Here is a 21,780-nt window from a genome sequence, read left to right as displayed (position 1 = left end):
CATGCTTTGAGCAGAAAAAATGAGGCCCGCAGTTTGGCTACATTGCTTAGCCCGCATCCTTTACAGATGCTTTGAGCACCTGGCGTAACCATTGCCCTTCAGCTGGACTCAATTTTGTTGAGTGTTTTTAACCTTCAGATCCTTCCAAGGAGCCACAGGTTGGTCTGCAATGTGCCTGGGCTGCACCGTGACACCCCGCTCCTGCTCTCCAGGGATGTGCCCACAGCAGTGGGACCTCGGGCTGGAGCTGGGGCATGCCTTGGGCTAGGTATGCAGCAAGGCAGTTGTGCAGTGCCAGTTCCTGGCCTTACTGGTTTGCCATTCTCTGAAAGCGACTGAGAGCTGCTTTGTGCCCTGATTACTAGGGCATGCAAGGCAGCAGTAAGCCCTCTGCTCTTCGTGGTAAGGTCAGTCCTTGTGCATCTCCTTGCTGCTGCCAGCGCTGTGGTGCTTAGAAATGTCAGTAGGGGCGGGAAGGAATGGGTTGTTTTTTGAGGCCTTCAGCCAGAGATGTAGGTTCTGGGGCAGCTGGAAGTCACGCCCTTTAGACCCTTTGCATCTGCCATAGGGCAGCATCTCTGTGAAGACAGCAGCAGAGATTTGCATAGGGTGTATTTGCTGTGCCTCAAAGCTGGTGTGAAGGTAGGGGAGCAGAGACCTCTGGACCCGTAAAGGATGCTTGCTGTAGAATAGTAATGTAGCTGCCCGTGTGTGCATTGACACACAACCACTAAAGCTGGGGGAGGTGGACCTACTCCACCAAAAGCTGCCTGTACCATTATTTTTTATGTGTTCTTTTTATGTAATTTGATGTCTGCAAGGAACCTGCTCAAGCAAAAGGTGCCCCAGGTGCGGATAGATGAAAAACTTCAAAACCTGGGATGAGAGGGGATGAGAGTGTCATGCTTCCAGGGCAGCACCATGGTGTCAGAGATGTTAGTGGAAACCTGGAGAAGCAGTGCATTATGGAGGCATTTACTGCGGAGCTGCAAACGCTTTTTATTAATTCATCCAGTTGATTTTGTCATGTCTCATGTGTGTGTGCGTGGAGACCTTCCTTCTTGGGCAGTGCTGGGAGGAGGGAGCTCACCCTGCATTCCCAAGGATCCTGGAGGAAGCTGGGACATTCAGTGTGGCCTTACAGTGCCCTGCATTTTGCTGGAGGTAGGCAACTTGTTCAGTTGTGAATTGCATCAGTCTCAGCCGCCATGGCCCGACTGCCCCTGGCTGCAGGGTTAGTGCTGGAGCTCAGCCTGGTGCTGCAGGTGTCCTGCTGTGGTGTCCTGCTGTGGTGTCCTGCTGTGGTGTCCTGCTGTGGTGTCCTGCTGTGGTGTCCTGCTGTGGTGTCCTGCTGTGGTGTCCTGCTGTGGTGTCCTGCTGTGGTGTCCTGCTGTGGTGCCCTGCTTTGTCTTCACGGGTGCTGAATGGGGATCTGTTGAATTATGGTGCTGAGTCACTGCACAGCCAGGCTCCATAAATAACTGCGGGTGCTCTGCCCCGCACCGAGCACAGTGAGGAGTGGGGAAGTGCTGCTGAGTGCTTGGAGCAAGGGCTGTGGTGGCAGAAAGTGTCTCCTCGGCTCCACACTGCCTTGGGGAGCAGCATAGGGTGAGTCCCATGGCAGTCCAAGCTCTGTCAGGCTCAGTGCCCCAGGCAGCCCTGTGCTGCTCCCCACTCGTGCCCCAGGACTGGCATCCTGCCCACAGTGTTCTGTGCTCCATGCTGGGTTCAGGCTCCTCCCGCAGAACCTTAATTTCATCATTTTCCCCTAATGTGAATGCACATAATCCTTTGCATACAGCCTTGCCACTAGAGCAGGGAGAGAGCAGGGAGGCTGTGCTGTGCACACCATGCTACACCTGCCCACGTTTCAGCAGGCGAAATGAGAAAGCCTTACTCTTTGTGCCCTGTTTGGGCAGAGCATCCAGAAGCACAGGTGCATGTGCCATCCTTCCCAGGCAACAAGAAGGTTGCTGCCTTGCAGCAGCAAGGTTTGCCAACCCTCCTCCTGCCCCACCTGTGGCCTTGCTGGGCTGCCCACTGGCGGCGGCGGCAGCAGCAGTTCTTCCTCTACACCCGTGTGAGGATGTTTCTGATGGTCTTTTGCAGCCCTTGAGCTGACCTATCATGCTGCACTGCCCAACAATCTGCTTTGTGTCAGAGTGAGGGATTTTGAAAGATAAAAACACCCAGAGGAAGTGAAAGTGAGCAAAGGAGAAGCAAAGTGTCCTGCCGGGGATTCTCGGGTTTGTTCTATTTTGTGTCAGCAAAACTGCACTTTTAGCACAGTTTGCTGCAGCGTTGCTGTGTTTCACTTAGGAACTGCTGCTAATATAGGTCCATTTGTTCAGCTTAGCCATTATTTCCTCAGCAGTTTTGCTTCTCACATGAAATGCAACTCCAGTATATGGGAGCCATCACTGAGGCATACAGGTAACAGATTTGACCCCCAGATGTGTTACACCTGTCCAAAAGCAAAAAGTAGGTGGGTATGTTTTTCTCTTCTCTCTACCTGCCATCCTTGGAGCGTTTGTGTTCAGCAGTGATGCTCTGCATGAGGGGAGAGCATTTCTCACGTTGCAGAGCAGTTGTGTGCGTGCTCAGTGTCTGCAAAGTTGCAGCGTCTGGATGGAGAGCACAGAAAGGCAGGTTGTGTCACTTCAACGCGATGTCTGAACCTGCGAGTGTGAAATGGATTCTGGAGTGAAAATTATGCAGAATTAAATTAGTGTGACCTTACTTTGCATTGGGAGGCTGCATTTGCCCATCTTGCAAAGCCTCGTGCATTTATAACACTTCCCTTGGGGAAAATTACTGAGAGAAATGGAATGAGGTCTCTTCTAATTGAAAAGTGACGATGATTAGGAAGCCAAACACAAAATGTGTTGAGTATTTTTTTTCTCGTTTTGTTGTGTGTGTGTTTTAAGAATACCAGCAGAATTATAAATGACATGCTCTGCAGTTTGGCTTGTTTTTCATTCCCCAAAGGTTTGTTATTAGCATAGCAGCTGAATTGCACTTGTATAATAACATATTAACTCAAAGTTTGGTGGCTTTTCTTTGACTTCATTAGTTTGACTGAGCTGCTTGGATATAATCTGTCCAGGTGTATCCAGCTTTCAGTGTGCTGTTCATTGTTCATTTTTTGCCCCTCTGAATATGGAGCCCATGAAGACAAGTTAAAACAGGGGGAGAGCTGGCAGCAGCTTCCACGCCTCGAGTGGGTACGAATCTCTTGCAACTTGAAAAGCACCAGCTGTGTGCGGGGCACTTTAGGATTGCATGTCATTGCCACACTGGGCTGCAGAAGGGTTGCTGCTGGGTGGATCAGAGCTCCCCTGGTGCACCCACTGTTTGTGTGTAGGCTCCGGTTGGGCTGGGGGCAAAGGGAGCCCCGTGCATGTCCTGGTGCAGGGGTTGGGGGTTCCTGCTGGGTTTTGCCAGCATGTGAGCAACTGTTCATTTCAGCAACAAGAGAGGCAGCAGGGCAGGTGCGTTACTCGTGGTGCTCATGTGGGTACGTTCAGCTCCTGCTCTGTGCTAAGGAAAATGGAGAAGAGTACGGCTGCTGATGTGGCAGTTTACAGAATGTTAAGTTGCAGCTTAATTGTCATCCCCCTCCCACAAAGCAAGATATTAAAATCCCTCTGCTATTTATACAGTCAGTGTGATTGCCGTAAGGTTGGACTCGCTTCCACATCACAACCCCCCAGTTTGGGGTCTGACAAGCAAACAGCACACGGTGCATCGCCCATCACAGCTCCTCCTCCTCCATGGGAGCCCCTTCCTCCCCAGCTGCTCCTGACTGCAACCTCCCAGCTCGGCAGTGCAGGTGGGGCAGCTCTTCCTGATGGCCGAAGTGCTACGAGCATCACCACACTGCTGTGAGCAGTGGAGCTGGATTTGGTTTGCTTAGTGTGCCTTTCATTTTAGGAAGGGAACTTTCGTTTATAACTGCCTTCCTCTCCCTTTTCTTCAGAAGTGCTACTTTTTCTTTCTTTCTTTCTTTCTTTTTCTTTTTAAGCTAAAAAGGTGGCTTTCCATTGCTGGCCTCATTTAGTTTTTCTTGTATCTTCTTGCTGTGGCCAAAGCACATGTTTCATTCTGAGGCTGAATTGACTCATCTTCCTAAACCTTGGGTTGTGGCTTTTTGTCTTTGCTTTTCTGCAGTGCTCTCTGCATGAAGGCTTTTCCACTGCCCATGGGCTCCTTCTGCCCTGGGGTTCTGTGTGCACAAATCCATGAGCTGTGCCCTTGTTGGCTGATGGGAAGCAGGCAGATTGCAGTCAGCCTGTAGAGCTGCTCCCCAGTTGCTCCCAGAGCTGCTTCTCCTGCTGATGGATGGCCATAAGTGTGGCTATAAAGTGGGAGCCCCTTCCTCCATCCCCCCATATCAGCCTTGCCACCGGCCCCTTCCTGCCTCGGAACCCGTGCTGGCACAGCTGGTAGCAGCTCCACCAGTGTCAGAGCCACGTCCTGTGCTCCCAGGGCTGCTTACCACCACGTGTCAGGACAAACTCCTGCTTTCAGGGCGTAACTGTGCTGTGCAGGTGGTGGATGGAGCAGTTAAACATTCTGGGATCTGGGGGTGATGGGCAGTGCGCCTGTCTGGCAGCAGAAATAGCTGCTGCTAGCAGAATGAACTCCAAAGGAACCGGTGGCACTTACCACCTGGACTGTTTTCTTGACATTTATTTGCTTTTACTGGCACTTAAATGCCACCTGCCAGGAGAAAACTTTCCATTAAAAAAAAAACAACTGCCTGACTCAGCAGATGGCATCGCAGGCACTGCGAGCAATGTGATGCTGCCCTTGGGCACCTTGAGTCTGCGTGTGGGCACGTGTGCTGTGTATGTCTGCATAAAGTGCAGGTGGCTGCATCCACAGTAGTGTGAGGCAGAGCCTTCCGAAAGTGCGTTTTGTAGCCATCCCTACTGAGATGCAAAGTGAAAATGCCCAGAACTGTTTTTTATTTCGGATGCCAAGTGTCTCTGGAGTTAAGCAGGTCGTCTATTTGCTTGTTCCTTTTTGTTTGGAGGGGTTTTGGCAGCTCTCCTGTGTGTCAGTTCAGGCTGCTCAAGCTCCCGCTGTCAGCTGGGCGAGCAGTGTGGTGCTGCAGCCCTGCTCTGCCTGGCCATGCGAGGAGGGGAAGGCTCCATCAGCAACCATGGGCACGGGGGCTGTGCAGCCTGCAGGCAGCAGAGCACCAGGGAGTGGTAGGGAAGTTTTATCAAGTTTTATCCGGGTTGTGGTTTGGAAATCTGTGCTCTGTGGGTCGTGTCTAAAGGTCCCTCCTAGAGACTGCTCTGGGGCACCGAAGATGTGAATTAATGTGGGTTTTTTTTATGAAGTATCTGGGCTGAAAGCACACGGAGCCCACATGTGTGCGTCTGCGAGTGTTGTGGGGGAAGGATGCAGCTGTGCTGTGTCACCGCCTGCTTGGCCAAATTCCTCCTCCTCACACTCCATTAAGTGCTGCTTTTTCAGGTGGCTCACAATATGTCTCTCTCTCTTGCAGCGGAGTTGGAGTTTGTACAGATAATCATCATCGTGGTGGTGATGATGGTGATGGTGGTGGTGATCACCTGCCTGCTGAACCACTACAAACTCTCTGCGCGATCCTTCATCAGCCGGCACAGCCAAGGGAGGCGGAGAGATGAGAATCTGTCATCAGTAAGTCACACGCTGCTCTTCCCATCTGTGCCGTACGGCGCTGTTTGCCAAGTGATGTGAAATTTGGGAAATGTGAGAGCCAAAGGCGTTCATCTCACTTGGGTTTGCGTGTTTGAGGCTCAGTGCTGCCTGGAGAGATGACCAGGCTGGGTCTTGGCTTCATCTGCCCAGGGACGTGGGAGCCTTGTAAGGATGCCTCTGGCTTTTCAGGGTGTTGTATGATGTAGCATACAGGCAGCTCTACACTTTGCAGCTTGGACTTTCCATTAACAAAGCAACCACACCAGGCTGCTCCTGGTGTGCCCTGTTCCTGAAACCACCTTGCACTGCCGGATGTTGGGGATGCACACACCTTGACATTTACAGCACCAAGCTATTGACTCTGGCAGCAGCTCCAGTTAGAGAGTCCCAGACGAGTGTGTTAATCTGCTCCTTGCCTTCGAGAGGATGGGAAATCCTCAAGGATTTCCAGAGTTTGCCAGGGGTGAAGCAGCACTGCTGTCATTGCTGTGGTGGAGGTGCCAGGAAGTGCCCATCAGACACGTGAGCAGAAACCTCACCAAGGGGATGCTCGGGAGATTCCCAGCACAGCCTGGGCTCTGTGGTTCATAGAAGCCCAAGGAGAAATGTGTTAATTGCCTCTGCAGCTCAAGGAGAGCCTCTCCAGCCTGTGGCAGATGCTGGTCTATGCAGAGCTGAAGGTTTCATCAGATACAGCAGCTCAGTTACAGGAACCTACAGAGAAAAGACACAAGTTTAGTGGAGGGTGAGCACGCTCACTGCTGCCTACATAACCCTGTGCAGGGATACGTTGTGCTGATGGATTTTTGCTTCGTTCACTCTGAAAGATCTTAAAGCTCTTTAAACAGTATGGCTTTCTTGAGGTCACTGCTTCAAGCTCCTGTCTCCAATGTGCAGGGCAGGCTGAGCAGGCACTGCTGCCTTGTCCTGGTCTCTGCAGGGCTGCATTCCTTTCTAGCAAAACCAGGAAAATGATCAAGTACTGTGGCTGTTTTTTGGGTTTTTTTTTCATTGTAAGAGAGCAGAGCTCTGCCATCAGGTTTAATAAGCATGGCACTGCTGAAGGCTGCTCAGCCTGTGGTACCCATCACACCGCTGTCCCTGCGCCGTGCTGCTCTCTTGCTGGAGGAAGCTGCCTGTTGGGAAGGAGTGCTGGGAAAGCCCCAAGCTCAACCAAACCACTCTGCATCACGTCAGCACACTGTATGTCAGGACAAGCCTTTTTCAGGTTGGCTATTTTTATTTTCTTTAAGAAGAAGAAAGAAGGCTAACCTGGAAAGAGATGGCTGCCAGACTTGCATGAGGGCACAGAGCCTTCTGAGCATTTCTGCATCCCCCACTTGGGGCATTTATTGTTCTCCCTCTTCTCATGCTCCTTCCCTGCCCTGACACAGCGAGGTGAGGGGCCAAGCTCCTGCATGTCCCCAGAGCCCTCCTGGAGACACGAGAAGCCCTTGAGATCTCACAGTGGCATCAGCCATGAGAACGACCTTCAAGGCGGCTCATTTGGGATTCAGCACAGCACACCTTCCTGGGGAGAGCTGCTGCAGTCTGACTGTGTGCAGCGGCTGTGCTCAGCTCAGAACCAGCTTGTGCGAGCCATTAAACTTGCACTGAACTGGTGTTGGGCTTTTTACATCTCAAACTTCATTTTGCTGTCATGACCAGACAGGCACTGGAGCTACAAACATGTTTTTCATCTTTTAAAATATTAAAGTAGTTCATCCCATGGTCAGAGTACTGCAAGATGTGCAGCAGTTGTCTTTTTTAGTTCTTGTAGCTCAAAAATTACAACTGAAGGAGAAATTCATTTCCCCGAAGGTGGGGTTTTTTAATGTGGTTCGTGCTAGCAAGGAATTCCTGCTCTGCTGCACCTGTTTGTGCATCACAGTCCTATCTGTTCTACTTCTTAAATTGTCTCCTTGTAACAGGTACCTTTATTTTTCTTTAAGAAATGTGGCTGAAAATATATGTATGTTTTTTTTCAATAAGAATGGCACTGTCCCTGCACCTCTGGAGCATAGAGACCTTCCTAAGACAAAATTGAAAAGACAGCTCAGAAATTTAATCTGTGTCACTCTGCTCTGCAGTGGGAATGCTCTGCCATAACTAAAGCAAGAGGTTCCATGAAGTCAAAGATGGAGCTGTAAAATGAAATCAGAAAGAAGTCTGAGGTTCCAAAGTGAGTCCTGGAATACTTACAGGATTTCACAGCCACATTGCTCAGCAGACCCAACTTCCATTCTGAGAAAACAAAGCTTTGGGGCTGCAGCCATTGCTGAGATGAATTCAGGTCCCAGATGGGGTGCAGCGCTGTGCAGGGGCAGCCTGGCCTGGTGGTGGCCATCCCACGGCACCAGGGTTGAGAACAGACACGCTCTGTGTCTGTGGGTTTGCCCACCTCTGGCTGTTGGTTTCTGGCAGTTTTCATCCTGCTGTTGACTCAGGAAGGTGAGATAGGAGCTCTCTGGGAGCACAGGAGGCAGGCACGGTGCTGAGCACCCTGCTTGGCCAGGCTTTGCCCTGCAGCCTGCAGCTCCTTCAGCTGCTGAGGGAATTTGAATGCAGACGGTGCCTGCAGGCAAGGAGTGCACTTAGAGCAGCCCAGACTAAACAGCCGGTGCCTGTGTAAACAGCTGTGTGCATCCTGGGGCTGTGCAGTGTGGTGCTGCTGCCTTGCCCAGCACAGGGGTGGCAGTGTGGTGCTGCAGCCAGAGTGGGGCTCCGAGCAGGGGAGGTACTGGGGCATCTCCTTTTGGTGTACGTCACCATTTTCTTTGCACTGGCAGCAGGACCACTGTGAGATGGATGTGCAGGTATTTCAGTAACAGTTTGGGGGCTGCATTCCCGGTGAGAAGTGTATCCCAAACTGGGGAAAATGGAGAAAAGGGAAAAACTAGGGTTTATTATTCGGTTCTGTGGAAATGTTAACACGGGGCTTACAATGTGTTTGGAGCAGCAGGTGAGCCCTGCAAGGTGCTCTGGGCTGTGCTCTGCAGGGCTGGCATGGCTCCGAAGGGCTGGGCGAGGGGCAGGCTGCTGCCAGTCAGCTGAAATCCCTGGGCATCCCTGGGAAGAGGTGGAGAGTGACCTTTGGATGGGACTCTTAATCCTAAAAGGGAAATACAAAGGGGACTTGGCAGGTTTTTTTCCACTGGGGTAAAGGTGTCTGACTGTGCCAGCCCTGGAGGTTCACCTGCACACAGCTGGGAAGTGCCAGCCAGTAGAGGTGGATTTATGAGCCCTTCAAGGCTTGTTTTCCTCCCGCTCTCTCTCCTGGAGCAATGTTGCAATATATATGAATTTTAGCAATATTTAAATACTTCAGGTCCCGGGGCAGAAATGTAGAAGTGAACTGTGTGTGCTCGCAGTATCTGCAACCAACGGAAGGAGGCCACATTTGTTTGTTTGTTGTGATGGTGGGCTGTAAGGCCATGTGGGGAGGCTGTGGGTGTTCCTTGCAGGGGCTGTGGGTCCCAGGTACAGATTGCAGCACTGGGGTTGGTGCCAGGATGAACAGAGCCTCAGCTCCTCAGTCTTTGTAACCATGGGCCATTGATCCCTTGGGGGAGGAACCATCCTGTCGCTAGAGATGTATTTTTTATAGCACGTCAAGATTAAGCTTAAGTATTTGCTTAACTGTCTTTATTTTCCCATGGTTTTCTTGATTGCTTGCATCAGAATGTGGGTGTGAAGTTTTCTGTTTTTCTCAATCTTGCCATTATTTCATGGAGCATTTGCTGATATCTCGTGAATCACTCATGGCTCATGAATCACATATTGAGAAACACGGCCGGGGTCGGGAGAGGAACCCACGGAGCAGGCATGGCTGGGAGGGGGAGGCCTGCAGTCTGGATAAAACGGTTTGCTGCTGGCACTCATCATTCATTCTGATTTGTCAGATCTCAACGGGATGGGAAGGGAGGGAAGCCCTGCTAGGAGCGGCGTTCCAAGGGCAGCCCATCCCATCCCATCCCAGGATGGGGGGAAGCGGGGCCGGGGGGCGCAGCTCAGCCATGCTGACACCAACCTCTCTTCTTCCCGATGCAGGAGGGCAGCCTGTGGCCGTCGGAAAGCACCGTGTCGGGGAGCGGGATGGCTGAGGTGAGGACAGCCTGGGCTCCGCGTGCCGCCGGTCCCCGCGCCCCAGGGCCGCACCTCACATCCCGCCGCCCCTTCTCGTTTCTTTCTCTCCCCTCCAGCAGCAGATCTACACCCCGCGGCCCAGCGAGCGCCTGGCGGTGCCGTCCTTCCTGCAGCGGGACCGTTTCAACAGGTTCCAGCCCACCTACCCCTACCTGCAGCACGAGATCGACCTGCCCCCCACCATCTCGCTGTCGGACGGCGAGGAGCCCCCCCCGTACCAGGGACCCTGCACTCTGCAGCTGCGCGACCCCGAGCAGCAAATGGAGCTCAACAGGGAGTCGGTGCGCGCACCCCCCAACAGAACCATCTTCGACAGTGACTTGATAGATAACTCGGTGTACGGGGGGCCGTGCCCCCCCAGCAGTAACTCTGGCATCAGCGCGACCTGCTATGGGAGCAACGGCAGGATGGAGGGCCCGCCGCCCACCTACAGCGAGGTGATCGGGCATTACCCCGGAGCCACCTTCTACCAGCACCAGCAGAACAACAGCGGGGTGCCCTCGCTGCTGGAGGGCAGCAGACTCCATCCCTCACAGATCAATGGCCTTGAGAGCACAACGGCGTGGAACAAAGAGAAAGAGAAACAGAAAGGGCACCCCTTTTAAAAAAGGAGAAAAAGGAGAGAAAGGCAAAGTCGGCGAAACGCTCTGCACTTCTGGTGGGAAGGAAGAAGGGGAGGGATTGGGAGCTGAGGAAGATGAGCGAAGGAAAAAAAAAAGAAAAAAAAAAAGCCCTTCCCCATCTCTCCATGTATAAATATTTACTTGTTATGTCTGGTCTGAATGCACAAGCCCACAAAGCTTGCAGAAACATTTCTTTCTTGAGCTGTGTCTAGACGTTGAAAAAGGAAAAAGAAAACAACTGTAGTCTTTTTTTTTTTTTTTGGTTTTGTTTCTAGTTGAGCTGTGTGTGAATGCTTTTTTGTTTTCGTTTGATTCTTTCACTTAACTTTAAAGACAAAATATTTGCACAAAAAAACGTTTTGTTTAAAGATCTGCAATATAAATATATAAATATATATTAAGAATAAGAGAAAAGTGTATGTGTAAGGAGCAGGAGTATTTTTGTATTAGAAGAGGCCTATTAAAAAAAAAAAAAAAAAAAAAAGTTGTTTTCTGAACTAGAAGAAAAATGGCAATTTTTTGAGTGCCAACTCAAAAAGTGTGTATGACGTTGTAAAAAACAAACACAAAAAAAAAAACCACAAAAAAAAGAACAAAACAAAAAAAAAAAATCAAAAGCAGGGGTTTAGAGTTATTTATATAAATGTTGAAATTTTGCACTATTTTTTAATATAAATATGTCAGTGCTTGTGTTGGTCAAAGCCTCTATCGTGTCTACCATGCAACTGTTAAGGGATGTTTGTCCACAGGAGCAGCAGTGAGTGGGGCTGTGGGCGCTGCGGCGCCGTGCAGCCGAGCTGTGGGGCTGTGGGGGGCCTGGCTGCTGCCGGGGGGGCAGAAGCAGAAGCAGAAGCAGGCAGAAATTACTTGATTTTTTTTTTTTTTTTTTTTTTTTTTTTTGGACAACCTCTAACTTTTTGGAGGGGGGTGGCGGCGGGGATGAGAATAAACTTCTGTGTCTGAAGGAACAAAGTGGTTTTTGGTTTGTTTCTTTCAATGTCAGCCTGGAGGGCGCTGCGTGCAGGTGTGGAAGCAGCAGAGCTGTACCCCCCCCCCACCTCCCCCCCAAAGCCAGACCTGGACTGCAGCATGCTGGGCTGCCATGGCTGCAGGGCTGCTGCACTGCGTGGGGCCGCACTCTGCTCCCAGCAGTGGGGTTGCAGCCCCGCCTGCCTCTGCTCAGTGCTGTTTTTTTGCTTTCTTACCCCTCTAGATAGGTGTGAGGCACGATGGGTGGGAACGAGCCTGTTCCTGTGGTGTGTCAATTAAAAGCTAACCGAATAGGGCTCAATGCTTTAGAAGCAAAAGCCCTTCACCTCCTTGGAAGATTTCTTCACTGGGAGCAGCACCTGCTCGGCCCTCTGCCTGCAGATCCACACTGCCCTCAGCTCAGCTCCGGTGCCGTCCGTCCCTCTGCTCTCCGTGTCGGTGCGGGGAGGTGTGGGGCCGTTCCCTGCAGGGTGCTGCCCGGCAGTGACAGACGTGGAAGACATAAAGGCAATAAGTTGTTGTTAAGCAACTCTTCTATTACTTGAAAAAGAAAAATACGTGAGAACAGTTCTGAAGTTGTGACGGTTTGAACGATATTTATATGTATTTTGGTGAAGATGGAGAATAAGTGAACTTGAAGTTGGTTTTTTGTTTGCTTTTTTTTTTTTTAATAAATCCTGTATTCTCTCAGTCCTTCAGAGCACTTTTCTGCAGCTCTCGGGGTCCTCCCAGCTTTACAGCCACGCAAAACCACGAAAGAAACAACCAGAAATGCAAAGGAGAGCGACTTGAGTGTGTCAGGAAGGCGCGAAGTGAGTTTATGAGAACGTATCTTTATGTAACATATCTATTAGTGCCTTATGAAAGAAGCAGCATCGCTCCCTTTTAAAAGAGGGGAGAAGGGAATCCCGGGCATCACCACCCAGCAGTGCTGCTCCGCATGCCGTGCACAGGGCAGCTGTCCCCCCGTGGGCTGCGGATGCTGCCTGGGTCACCTGGGTGCTCCTGCACATGGCGTGGGGTCAGGAACCGCAGCTGCTGTTGGACGTGAGGTACCAACCAAAAGACGCTTGTAATATCTGCTGCCCTCTTGAGCCAAAACGCGTGCATAGTGCGGTTGGGTTTTGTTTCCGGGGGGTGTTCTGTTCTGTGAGCTTAACTCGTGTGTTTGCTACAAAAACCAAATGGTTACCTCAGTGGGTGTGGGGTGGGATGTGCATCGTGGTCCGGCACGGAGCAGGCGGGGGTTCTTGGCACTGCTGGGCGGTGGGCACTGAGCGGTGCTCTGTTGGCTTTGTGCAGTCAGAGCGGCTCCAGGTCTTCTATCAGGCCTTGGGATTTCAACTCGTTCTCTTTTTTCCCTCCCCGTCCTCTCCCCGTGTGAATTTCAATCTCGCAGACCTCACCCCGAGCATCCTGCAGCTCCTTGATCCCTTTGCTGTGTTACTGGCTCTGCTTTCCTTTGCCGTGTGGGGCGTGGAATGAGCTTAAAGCAGGGTGGCTCATCAGCACCAAACTGCCATTGCAGCACTGCTGTCAGCCCATGTCCCACACCCCTGGAGCTGCCATAGGCTGCCAGAATGGTTCTCAGCCCAGCCCAGTGCAGCCCCAGCCCAGCCCAGCTCAGCACAGCCAACTTGTCCCCTTGTGCCCCGCTCCTTTCCGCATCCTGCAGCCCTGCACACCCTGTGTTTCCAATGCAGGACCAGATCTGGGGCCCAGATGAATTCCCAAGTTCTGAATGGGTGTTAGAAATAATGTTCTTGAATTATGATGTTGATTCTTTATTATTGTTGTCCTTATTATTGCTATTTAATGTTATTTTTGCCTCGGGGTCCACGTCTCCCACCCCCCAGTCCCTCCATGGCCGGGTGCTGGCCATGCACTCTGTTTCCCTTTGGTCTCTATGCAGGACCTGCCCACAGCTGCTCTCGCATCCCACAGCTGCAGCAGAGGGAGCATCAGGCCCTGCCCCAGTGACTTACTGCGACAAAGCAGGAGAAATAAGACATTGCCAGTGCTCAGCAGCCTCCGTCACAACTCAGCCTTTTTGCTCAGAGCTGTAGGAGTCGTGTTGGCTTTAGAAGGGTTCATTAATCTGAGGGATTTCCTTAGGGTACAGTATGGCAAACAGCATCCTGAGCGTGCCACCAGAACAAACGTGGCTTCTCAGTGAGGATGGCAAGGAGCAGTGCTTTTCGTTGAGGCTTTGGCCCCCTCCACAGCCTGCTGGTGTGAGACGGCCTCACTGAGGTATCTTAACTGGGGCTATAAGGAAATCCATCTGATTTCTGGGGCGCTCACCTTCCCTATGTGTGTACAACCTCTACACTGCACTACCTGCTGTGTTAAAGAAATAGAAGCCCAATGTTTTCACTGAGGATCAGACAAGGACTGCCTCCAGCTGTGTAGCACCAGCAGTGCTGGCTGAGGACAGAATGAATTCGTAGTCTCTCCGTTTCACTCAGACATTCTCAATGCTACCATAAAACAAAAAAGTTTTCCAGAAACGGCGCTTCAAACTGTTGCTGTGCTATAGAAGCCCGTAAGGGACAGCACTACAGTCCTGGTTTGCCTGCCTTACAGACACAACCTCATTGTATTCATCTTTCCTCAGCCTTCCAGTTGCATTGCTTTGGCTTTGGAGTTTGTTACGGGCAGTCCTGCATCCCGAGTTCTGTTCAAGTTTAAACTTCTGTAAACTATTGACCGCACATGCAATGCAGTACTTACCTATATTTTGCTGGTTTAGTATGAATATGTACTCTGATGCCAATTTACAAAATTCTGTTGTAAATGCTTATTGTGTAACAGTAACCAATAGTGGCAATTATATGTCATTCTAAAAGCTGCAATACTTATACAATAAATTTTACAATACTTTGGACAATCTGCCTTCACCTTTCGCTTTGTTACCCTAAAACCAGAGTTTGCCAACTCAGTGTCATCTAAGGAACACTTCCCATTTTCTTTTTGAATACTGGAAAAAGAATATTCTCAGGTTTGGGTTTTTTTGTGCTCCCCCTCTGCACAGCATCCTTCGGGCCCAGCTGGTTCTGTGTGGGTGCAGCGTGCTGTGCTGCTGTTTGCTGTGCTGCTGTTTGCTGTGCTGCTGTTTGCTGTGCACCTCAGCTCCTTTTGCTTTGAGCTCCAGCACTGCCACTTTCCTCCCAGAAGAAGCGCAGCCGCCCCTCAGATGGGAGCACTGAGAGTCAGAGCTTTAACCTGAATGACCATCAGTCGAAGAGAACAGTGCAGGTGGGCTCCAACCCTAAGCACCAACCACGTGTGTGACTTTTCTTCTTGAGGCTGCGGTCACATGGCAGCCATCACAATTAAATGGTTGGAAGCGTCACTGTTTGCAGGGGGTTTTCTTTGTGTACTTCTGGAGGATGTTCTGCAGAGCTGCCCGCCCTGTGCAGTGTGGGTTCCCCTCAAGAAGAAGATGCAGCAGTGAGCCCTGCACTCTCAGGGCCATCGGCCGCGCTGGGCAGCTGGGGATGTGGAGATGCCACAAAGCTGTGCCATGTCAGAGCTGTCGGTGCGTGGTGCTCAGCAGTGCCCGTGTGCCAGCATTAGGACCCTGTACCACACGCCAGCTGTCAGCCTTTTTTGCCTCTAAATCTTACTGTAAATGAGCAGAAACCTTCTCCCTCCTTTTAGCAACCGAGCAGCTTACATGAGTGCTGGAGCTAAATACAGTTTTTAAGGCATTTGCAGTCCATGCCATGCTTTAGCCCAAAGCAGAGCTCTGCAGGGCTGGGTTCCCACCTTCAGGGAAGGCTGTGCTGTGCATCCCAAGCCATGTGCACGGCTCTGAGCACACCTACATCATCTGTAGGGCCAAGCACTCAGCGCAGACCCCACACTGATGTCTCACGGAGACATTACATAGCGAGTAATTCAACTGGCTCTGAGCGTTGTGCCAAAAAGCCAAAGCTCTCCTGGAGCACCACAGCCTCATCCCATCCCAGAGCCCCTTTCTGCCTTTCCTGGAGCCCGGCTCATCCACGCCTTTCCCCAGGAGGAGCTTTGGTTTTCAACCACTTTCGAAATGATGGTTGGGTTTTTTTTTTCCATTTTTGGCTGGAACCAACATCTTCCCACAGAAAATGGGAACTCAGATTAAACCACCTTTTCCAAAGGGGATTTTTTTTTTTAAATGAAAAAGCAAAAAGCCCAACCAGCACAGCGCGTGGGAATGGGCAGAGTGCTGTTCCTAAGCTACCTGCACTAATGGGGTGAGCCAGGGACACTGCAGCACGGCTGATTGGCACAAGATTATTTTTAACTTTTTGTTGTTGTTGCCGTTTGCTCAGCAGAAGAAACAATTCCATGAGTTTGGGAACTGCGAGGGGCAAAGGCTTTGGTTTTAAACAGATTTTAGTGCTGCAAATTCAATAGGACTTCAGGAATCAGATTCAGCTCCCCCCTGCCCTCCCAGCACTGAGCCTTTTTGCAGCATTCCCAGCTCTGCTCACCGAAAGGTGCAAACTCTGACTTCAGAGCATCCATACTTCAAACTTCACAGCAGTATTTTATCTGCATGTACCCAGCCCACTCTTTCCCCTCTGCATGGCAGAGCACTTTGCTCTCAGCTCGGGTCTTTGAATGACAGTTCTGCAGGACCAGAGAGAAGCAGGAATAATTCCTTCCTTGTGCTACAGGACCAGGCTGGAAAAGCACTGCTGAGACTGCTGTGGTGATGGGTGGATGGGGCAAAGCCAGCACAGGTGGGCACCCACTGGTGATGTTATCATGCAGGATGATGCCATGAGCACACATTCCCTCCAGATAAAGTAGGAGGACTCAGTGCCCCTGGCCACAGTACCTGGGCAGGGCAGAGCTAAATACAAGCTGGGGAGGGCACACAGCAGCTCAGGGAGGAGCAGGAGGGCTGTGCGCTTCGCTTCTGATCCCTGAGCCCTGTTCTGGATTATTGCTCTGCAAACAGGAGGTTGGAGAGCTTCCTCATCCTCCTGTGCCAGGGCAGGATGGCCGGCAGCGGGCTTCCTACGCACAAAGAAATACTAAATATCACTCCATTTACAGTAATGTTGTAAGAGTGGTATGAAGCTGGACTTCTGTTTACGTTTTTCAGGATAGACTTTACTGCAGATGCCCAAACAAGTTTCTATATTCACCAGTCTGTGTAATTCAGAGCTGCCTGAGCTGCCCCACTGGTTCTGCTCTCTGTGCAGCACAGTTCAGCTGCAGAACTGCCTGGTGCCCCCACCTTGTACATCTCCTGGAGATGTCCATCTGCTCTTCAGCCCTGGCTGAGCTGGTGATGGTGGTGTGGAACTTGAGTGGAATCAAAACTGCATTTTAATTGTAAACATTTGTCCAGAAATTAATGTTTCTGAACTAATGCTTCCCTCCGACCACAGCATTCCGAAACAAATGATTCTTGCTAATTGACTTTTCCCCATGGAGCTGGTGATGGAGGTGGAGGAAGCCATCCACGTGCCATTGCCAAGGCCCCTTCCAGCAGCTGTCAGCATGCTGTGGGGCACCATCCAGGAGCTGCGTGGCTGCATAGGGAGGAGGGTTCTGTTTCCTCCCCTCCGTTTGCTGAGCTGAATTTTGTTGTCATCAAGGTTGGTTTGGAAGGAATTTTGCATCAGAGATTCTCCTGAGGATCCGATAATCCACTTTTATTTTGATGCTTTTTAATAAAGCTGCGTAACAAAGACTTTCCTCGTTGCAGCGATGCCGACTGCAATGCGCTCGCAATACTTCATGCCCCTGCTAATGAAAGATTGGAATTTTGCCTTAATTATATCGTTATGATACATTTCACGTGTTTAATTGTTTTGTACAATGACAGCTAAGCTCTCCTGCCTCATATTTCCTATTTCCTGATTCAATTACTCCCCACACAAGGGCAGCCTGCAAGGAATGGTCTTTCACACTTCATGCTTTCCAGGGGAGATGAAGGAGGTGCTGGGGAGATGTGCCAGTGCAGTCAGGTCAGCAAAGCTGTGTGCTGTGTACCAGTGCTGGTGAGGAACAGCAGCACTGAGCTTTCCTCCTTACAGAAAAGGGAATAAAAAGTGTCCAGAGCTGCAGACCTGCACATCTGCAAGCCCCTGCTTCCTCCAAAGGTCACAAAGGCAGCCAGCGTGCATGCAGCCTGAGTTGGATGGCTGTGCTCCAAAATAGGACCTACCCTCTTCGACTGTGGTGACGCCCGCGCATTTGTTTTGGATGAGTAAACGCAGTTTTTCACTGGACAGGAATTTGTAATGATGTTTGCAATTCCCAGCTGCTCGGGCGGGTGGGAGCGCGGTGTGCTGAGCCCTGCACCGCTCCCTCCCCCGTCTGTAAGCACCGTGAGCTGCAGAGTGCAGCACTGGGAAAGGAGGACTCTGACTGCCCCAGGCTCTGGAGCCCTAAGCTGCACCGAGGAGGAGATGGCTTTGTGCTCATCCTGAGCACTGCTGTTGGATTTGGGGTGACCACAGTGCCCCAAAGGGCCGCTGGGATTGTGATGGATGGCATTACAAAGCCAGGTGCCAACTGAGTGCTGTGCTGAGCGGTTAAATGAAGGTGAACTACAAGTGGATGTGCTCAGGCAACAGAAATGACAACACTGTAAGTGAAAATAACGATAATTACACTCTGTGAAGGTTTCTTGTTGTTATTTTTGTTGGTACGCCCAAAATCTTCTCTGAACCCTTCTGTGAGCAAAAGTTACCGTCAACAAAAATAACTGAAACCTGCTTTTCCTCCGTCGTTGCATTGCATCTGTTGTGTGGGAAATGGCAGCTCTGACTTCTTGTGTTGTTTGAGATTTCAGAGCGGTTCGTGGATGAGAAATTTCAAACCAAAGCCATCAGGAGAAATCACCTGCTTCAGTTTAGCTGCATTTGAAATGTTACGTGATAACATGAGCGCTTTTAATGCGGCGTGTATACATATGTATGCACACCTTGAGATCAATATTAATATAGAAACAAGACATTTACTGTATCAAAATGAGAAGAAAACATCAACATTGCTTTCCAGTACTTGGGGGAGCTTAGAAGGAGGAGACAGAGCGACATTCTGATAGCGATGGCACAAGGGAGAATGGCTTTAAACTGAAAGAGGGGAGGTTTAGGTTAGATGTGAGGGCTGTGAGGCACTGCCCAGAGCTGTGATGCCCCAGCCCTGTGTGTGCCCCAGGCTGTGGATGGATATTGGGCAGCCTGAGCTGGGGGGGCAGCCAGCCCAGGGCAGGGGTGGGCCTGGGGGATGTGAGAATCCTTCCAACCCAACTGCACTGTGATTGCAGGGAAAGGATGGGTTTAGAGTGTATTTTGTAGCAGATCCTCCCTTTTTTTATTGCTCGCTCAGTGTGACATCCCTTTCCCTCCCTCCCTTCCACCAGGAGCAGTGCTCCCAGGAGGGCACAGCCCATCCCCGTGCACTATCACTGGGACGTAGCTCTGCAGGGCATCAACCATGGGGGTCAGCACCACACACAGCTTTGGGTGCTGCTGCTCTCACCTCCTCATTTCACCTCAGTCTATTGGAACAATTCCCTTCTGAGCTAATTCCTGATGGCCTTATTAACCACAGATTAATTAATTATTAATTAAGCAGCCCCGTGCTACTTATTAATTCAACTTCTTAATTAAGCTGAGACGCTGGGGGGTTGGAGGATGGAGGTGCGGCCCTCATGGGTGCTCCTGGGCCAAGCAGGGCAGAGCAGCGTGGGGCAAGTGCGGTGCTGGGCATCCCATTGCCCTGCCCCACAGCCACCAGCCCCTGCTGTGCTTTCTTACACCCACAGAGTGTGCAAAAGACCAGTGAGACCATCCAGCCCAACCACAGCGCTCAGCCCAGCCGGGGCAGGGAGGTCTCTGCAGATGGGAGCCTGGGGATTGCACCATCTGCCATGAGGGCCAGAAAATAGCAACAGGAACTCCTTCAGCGTTAAGCTTTGTGAGATAACTCCACGCCAACATCTTCCTGCATGGTGATACCCAGCAGTTCAGCAGCAATGCAGTAATCCCAGCACATTTTCTGAGAGCTTGCCGAGGCCACTGCTGGGTGCCAGACAGAGCCCAGCATCACCCAGCTGTGCCTCAGAAGCCGCTCCTCAGGCTGGTTGAAAATCGGCCCATTTCTCATCATTTCTGAAAGGAGATGGGGGAGGGGGAGAGCTAATGAGGAACACACAGAGCTTTGGAACCAGAAATGCATTCCCTGAAGTCAACAGCCTAAAAAGTTTTTGTTTTTGAATATTCATTTCCACCGAGATTTGCCATTGCTATAATTAATTTGTCACAAATACACTGAGAAAGCATTTCTGCTGCTGTGCTGAGGGCTGGAGGCAGAGGTTTACTTCGTCTCCTTTGAAGAAAAATAACTGGCTATCAAATAACTTTAAACTCTGGAAGTTTTACCAGCCCAGTCTCACTGCTTCCATTAAAGAATGCTGCTTGGCCTCAAAGATAACTGAAGCTATTGAAAAAAAGAAATGTTCTATGGGTTTGCTTTCGGTTGATTCAATCCTGTCTGTGTATTGGTCTATCATCTGCAGCAGTGCTTGGACTGTAGAATCTGTGGGGAATGGCTGTAGCTTTTCTTCTCCTGTGTGTGTGGCTTTCCAATTCCTTTGCAGATGGAGAGGTGACATTGGGGTGGGCAGGGCTGCTTTTGCATGGCTCCGCTGTCCTCACACTGCAAAGCACCAGTTCAGTAAGTCCATCCAGGTGACAAAGTCTTCATTGAGGTGAGTACTGGCAGCAGGTTCATGGGTTACCACATGAAACTCTTGGCCCAGGAGAAAGCTGCATGACTCGGATCCAGCCTTCAAAACAAAAGTTGTAAATCCATGCCACACAGTGCCATGAGGCTCCTGCTAAGGCTGCTCTAAAAAGGCTATGCTGAGTAGGAGAAAGATCAAACTTCTGATGTTGAGTTGAGCCTTCAAGCATGAGATGTGGCCTTGATGAAGCTTAGCCTGGCTTATATCACTCAGGCGAAGACACTAAACAAGAACAGTATGCTATTTCTCATTTAGAGGAAAAATATGTTAAAAAACATACTTGACAGATAAGTAATTGGGAAACATCTGGCCAAAGCAAAGGCAGCAGAAGTGATTCCAATCAGAGATGGTTCACTGAAAGCTTTTCATCTCGACTCCAACAGAAATGGCAAATTTGGTGCTTAAAGAATTCCAGCTTTCTGATGAAGTGTAAAAGAGGCTGAGAGTGAAAAGTGCACACACACACAGCTGGCATGAGGGGAGGGAAAGAAGCGACCAGGCTGTGTTTGGAGGTGCATGCCAAAGGTGTGGAGGGGTGGGTAGAGCCCTGACACTGTCACAGTGCTCTGATTGACTCCCCAGCACCACATGGGCCCACCATGCATTGAATAGGTCCCACCATGCAATAAATGGGTCCCACCATGCAATGAATGGGTCCCACTATGCAATAAATGGGTCCCACCATGCAATAAATGGGTCCCACCATGCAGTGAATGGGTCCCACTATGCAATAAATGGGTCCCACCATGCAATAAATGGGTCCCACCATGCAGTGAATGGGTTCCATTAACATGCAGGGAAAGCCCGCTGCAACACCACCACAACGCAGGAGCAGGAAGCAGGCAATATATTCCTCTCCAAATTAATTGTTGTTATTTTGATTAAGGCACATTATCATATAAATATTTGATTAAGAATGTGATTGAATCTTTCTTGCTTATGAACTGTGACAACTTTAAAGTCTAACCTCTTACAGCTTGGCACCGCATCATTATTTTGCTCATTAGCTACATTTAATAATTCAATCCCATAATATGCTTTGCCATTTGAAACCTGCCTTTGTGTGCCAAGTTCAGATCGATACTGTTAGTTATTTGTACCACTGCAGATAATTAAACAGAAATTAAAAGCAATTTAACCTTGCAGTCTGGCTGCGGGGCGTTCGAGGAAGGCAGCGGTGGTGGAGCACAGTCAGCAGGGTTTGCTGTGCTGCTGGGGTCTGTGTGGGACAGCGGGGCGTCTGAGGAGCCTTTGGGACAGGCACACTGGGGAGGCCCAGCCAAGAGCTGGTCTCTATGGGGGGCACCTCCTATTCCCCCATAAGCAGAAGTTCCTGGGTGCTGCCCCGTGTGCTCCTGGGGCCGTGGGATCACGGCTGTGCTGTGGGCTGTTCCTGTCACTTGCAGGCTGTCCCACTGCAGAGCGATGCCCCTGTCTCTCCTAACTTACTCTGAACAGAGCTCGCTTTCCTAATTTAAACTGCACACAAAAGCTTGCCATACATGGTCATGGATGCTATTTTTAGGTTTGCCAATTAATCCAGCTCCGTTTGAGCTGGATTAGAAA

The 21,780-nt window shown here is 50.5% G+C and overlaps 1 protein-coding gene across 2 annotated transcripts in view; it reads left to right on the top strand.

The window, feature by feature from the left end:
* The window catches only part of PMEPA1 (prostate transmembrane protein, androgen induced 1), a 30,540-nt gene extending 19,568 nt beyond the window's left edge, over positions 1-10,972 (top strand). Inside the window, exons 2-4 of one of the 2 annotated variants that reach the window (XM_052683890.1) lie at positions 5,519-5,673; positions 9,745-9,798; positions 9,900-10,972. In XM_052683890.1, the coding sequence (XP_052539850.1) occupies positions 5,519-5,673; positions 9,745-9,798; positions 9,900-10,445 (755 nt within the window). In that variant the 3' untranslated portion in view covers positions 10,446-10,972. Of the gene's footprint in view, positions 1-5,518; positions 5,674-9,744; positions 9,799-9,896 lie in introns of both variants that reach the window. The other variant, XM_052683889.1, reaches the window with a different exon arrangement.
* The last annotated feature ends 10,808 nt before the right edge of the window (positions 10,973-21,780 follow it).

The sequence above is a fragment of the Tympanuchus pallidicinctus genome, unplaced genomic scaffold (genome assembly GCF_026119805.1).
Source record: "Tympanuchus pallidicinctus isolate F22 unplaced genomic scaffold, pur_lepc_1.0 scaffold20, whole genome shotgun sequence".
Taxonomy (NCBI): Eukaryota; Metazoa; Chordata; class Aves; order Galliformes; family Phasianidae; genus Tympanuchus; species Tympanuchus pallidicinctus.
This window is presented reverse-complemented; position numbering and strand designations above follow the sequence as displayed.